Consider the following 3522-nt stretch of genomic DNA (forward strand, 5'->3'; position numbering starts at 1 on the left):
TCCCACCTTGTGCTAGAATAAGTGACAATAGCGTGTTGAATTTTTTTTTTTTTTTTGGGATAAAACGTGTTGAAAATTGGTTCTAGCAAAAAAACTCAGGAACTTGTCAATTTCCAAACTGTGTATTTCATACAAATTTCTTTCTTGATTTGTGGGTTAGTAGTGGTCCCAGTGCCATTTTTATTGGCTTCTTGTGTTAATTTCTTTAGGTATGGACGAAGACTTAGAATTAGTTGTCACTTGTGATTTGTGATAATGTTCATGTCTCTAATTAAGTCAGTCATCCAATTTACTACTAGCAGTCTCCGTTGATTTTTTAGTCCTCAGTGGAATAAAAAAAAGTTTCTATTCTTCAATCTTGATTGAAAATAATTGACATTCTTGTATTAAGTAATTTAAGTGTACAATACAGTTGATCTTCACTGGTCAAAACCAAGCTGTACTTTGTAGAAGCTTGGCCATTACATCCTTATTATACTTAATTAAACAATTAATGATGAAAAAAATAAATAAATAATAAAGAATATGTGAAAGAACAAAGTCACAAACAGCTAGCTATAGCCTATGTATACCTAAGAAGCTCCTCAAATGAAGCCACCATCGTAAGGTACTCCCGTTTGAGGCAACCAATCATCAGCCAGCAAGAAGTTAGCCACAGTGAAATTAGCAGCTTCCGTATCATTATTAATCACATGGTAAGTAGGCCATGAAACTCTGTTTGTAGTATTTGATCCAGGTCCCGTGTTATCATACTCGGCATAATACAATGTGCTTAGTGCAAAATCTCCATTCCAAGCAATCCAACCAGCAGGGTTTATCAAACTATCCATGAAAGTTTCCATGTAAATTGTCCTAGAGTAATTCTTCCATGGCCTTCCTAGGTACGTCTGAAAAGTAATATTGCTCGAAGCCAACTCATCGGCAGCTCTAATGGTACAATTTTGAATCGAGATACCCGTGTTTTGATTCGGATCGGTTCGACCTTGTGCTGTGATGGCAATGAACTGTCCACTCATTGGTAGTCGGGGGTATATGTTACAATTTTGAAAAACAGCCACTGCGTTACCAAATATGAAATCTACTGTGCCATATATGTCACACTCTCTATAGAATTGCCTGAGAGAATGTGTATATAAGGTGTCTTGATAGGCTTCAAAGCTGCAGCTGTAAAATGTGGACAAATCAGCTCCATTTCGAACTGCTACTGCTTGGTGCTTAATTGCCCCAGCAGTATTGCGAAAAGTTATGTTTACTGCCACAAACCCTGTTGCGACCACAGCTGCAATATGAATATCAAAATCCATTAGATCAATATCATGCCTAAGTTATAAATAAAAATAAATAAATAAATAAATAAAACCACTTATTGTAAAAGTTGTCTACTGCTTGCTTCTTGTTGTTGGCTCTTGTTTTATTTATTTTTAATCTGTCCCTCCCCCCTTTGTTTGAAAAGCAATATTTTTTTATTAATTTATTTGAATTTGATTTAAATAATGTAATTCAAAATTTTGTTTTTACTCATATATTAAATATTACTATCTTATAAGATTATGTTTTCTTAAGGGAATGCCATAACTTGTACAATAAATATAATAAGTCTGCTAAAAAATTTTCGTAATTATTAAAATGACCTGTTGATTACAATCGCGTAGTGTCTTTAATGAATTATAAGAAAATTATATGAATTATGTGAAAATGATGTTATATTTAATACAACTTGTCTTATCAATAAATTCTTATTTTTATTATTTTAAATTTAAAAGTCAATATTTTCCTAACTCCTAACTGTGACCATATTATATATTTATCATATACATAGAACATATTTGTTAAAGAAAAAAAAAAAAGGAACATATATATTATATTCGAATGGCATACCAAATTATCGAAAATTGAGCCGTTTAGTTGACTTTGCAGCTTAGAATTTAAATGCGTAATAATAGTTCTTACCAAATGTTGCAGAATTGAAGGTTGTGGAATTGTCCACGTAGCTGCGGTTGCCTGTGATAATTGTCTGATTGATACCATCTCCTACCATCATCAAGTTCCTCTTGTTCTTGACAATGTACACATACTCTTCATACACTCCAGCCGTGACATAGATCAAGAAGTACCCATCAGTCAGGGCAGAATTGTTTGGAGCTGCAGAAATAGCATCATTGATGGTGGTGAAGTTTCCACTTCCATCTTGACTCACAGTCACGATGTCAGACACCGCAACCTCCTCATCAACACCCTGTGACTGAATTAGCTTTCTCCGACTAACTGACTCGTATATTGCTTGTGTCTTGCTTGACATCTTTAAGGGTAAGCGTCCATTTCGGAAACCATGTTGTCTCTTAACAGGTTTCCATGTTGTGTTTTGCTTTTTCTTAGGCACCCACCCCTTGGTGAAAAGAGCCAGAGAGACACTGTATAGTTTAGTGTCATTTGAAAGTGGGAGAGTGAGGCCTTTCCTTACGCTCCAAGCTGAAGCTGTGACTTGTAGGCCATCCAAACAAGTTTGCTCATTGGTTAGAATAGCACTAAGCAAGGTTTGGATGTCCTCAGCTTTTGCACTAGAAAGAGTTTTACTAGTGTTGTTCACAGTTTGGAATGAGCTCAAGAGGAAATCCATGTTGAGTTCAGCTAGTTGCCTGCAATCTTCGAGGGCTTGAAGTGCTGAATTTGTTAAAGTGGAGCTTTGCTTTAGATACTTGTCTATCATTGACAAAAACTTGCGGGATTGAGACAAAGATTTTCGGACTGTGTACCTGCCATAGTCATAGACATTGGCGGTTTGGTTAGGGAGCACTGTTTTGCAAAAGTGAGGATCTGGGGTGGACTTGCAAATGGTTCCTGGTGAGACTGGGCTGGTTGAATTGCTCTGTGTATCGGCAAAAGATAGAGAGGCAAACAAGGCAAGGAAAACGAAACATGAAAATGTAAAGAAAATGAAGAGCTTTGAAGCCATTGGGGTTTCAAAAAGAGAGAGAGTTCAAAAAATATATGTGATGTGGAGGTGGAATTCACTCAATACATTAGGCTTAATTTATAGGGAAAGAGACAGAGCTTGATGAGATTAAAAAATGGTAAAGAGAGAGACATTTAATCAACTTGATGTGAAGTCAACGTTTATGATTTTTCCAAAGCGCGTCGGTCTTGGGCATGATGTTAAAAAACTTAATCTATCGGTTGCCATGGAGAATGAGGTAGCAAGCTGGAATCCAAATGTTAATTAATTAGTGAATCTAATAGAACTTAAACTAATCACAAATCTAATTTTTTTGCCTAATTAATCACATACTTAGCTGTGGGGTACTACTATATATGTACGTATGTGTTATCTTTTGTCAAACATGGGGTAGGTGCCGGTCATATTGGTGACAAATCCAAATACAATCTGCCCATTTAAAACATGACTAGTTCTCATACAACAAATTATTTTACATTTTTTTTATTATAATTTTGACGTAATTAATTGTAAGTGGTTAATCATCACTTAAATATAAATGTACTTTTTTTTTCGTCAATCATACTCTA

At 35.3% G+C, this 3522-nt stretch overlaps 1 protein-coding gene across 1 annotated transcript; it reads right to left on the reverse strand.

The window, feature by feature from the left end:
- Positions 1-358: 358 nt before the first annotated feature.
- LOC112016366 (probable pectinesterase/pectinesterase inhibitor 7) lies at positions 359-3021 on the reverse strand. Its single transcript, XM_065762318.1, has 2 exons — positions 1951-3021; positions 359-1279 (listed from the first exon to the last, which is right to left on the reverse strand). Exons 1-2 carry the CDS (start codon positions 2951-2953, stop codon positions 585-587), a joined length of 1698 nt encoding a protein of 565 aa, XP_065618390.1. The 5' UTR covers positions 2954-3021; the 3' UTR covers positions 359-584.
- Positions 3022-3522: the final 501 nt, after the last annotated feature.

The sequence above is a fragment of the Quercus suber genome, unplaced genomic scaffold (genome assembly GCF_002906115.3).
Source record: "Quercus suber isolate HL8 unplaced genomic scaffold, Cork oak 2.0 scaffold_451, whole genome shotgun sequence".
NCBI lineage: Eukaryota > Viridiplantae > Streptophyta > Magnoliopsida > Fagales > Fagaceae > Quercus > Quercus suber.

Excerpts from the sequence above, each read along its gene's own strand:
- LOC112016366 (XM_065762318.1), bottom strand. The coding sequence starts at position 2,953 with ATGGCTTCAAAGCTCTTCATTTTCTTTACATTTTCATGTTTCGTTTTC. Across the intron at positions 1,280-1,950 it reads CTTCAATTCTGCAACATTTG|CTGTGGTCGCAACAGGGTTT; the intron begins GTAAGAACTATT and ends TTCATATTGCAG.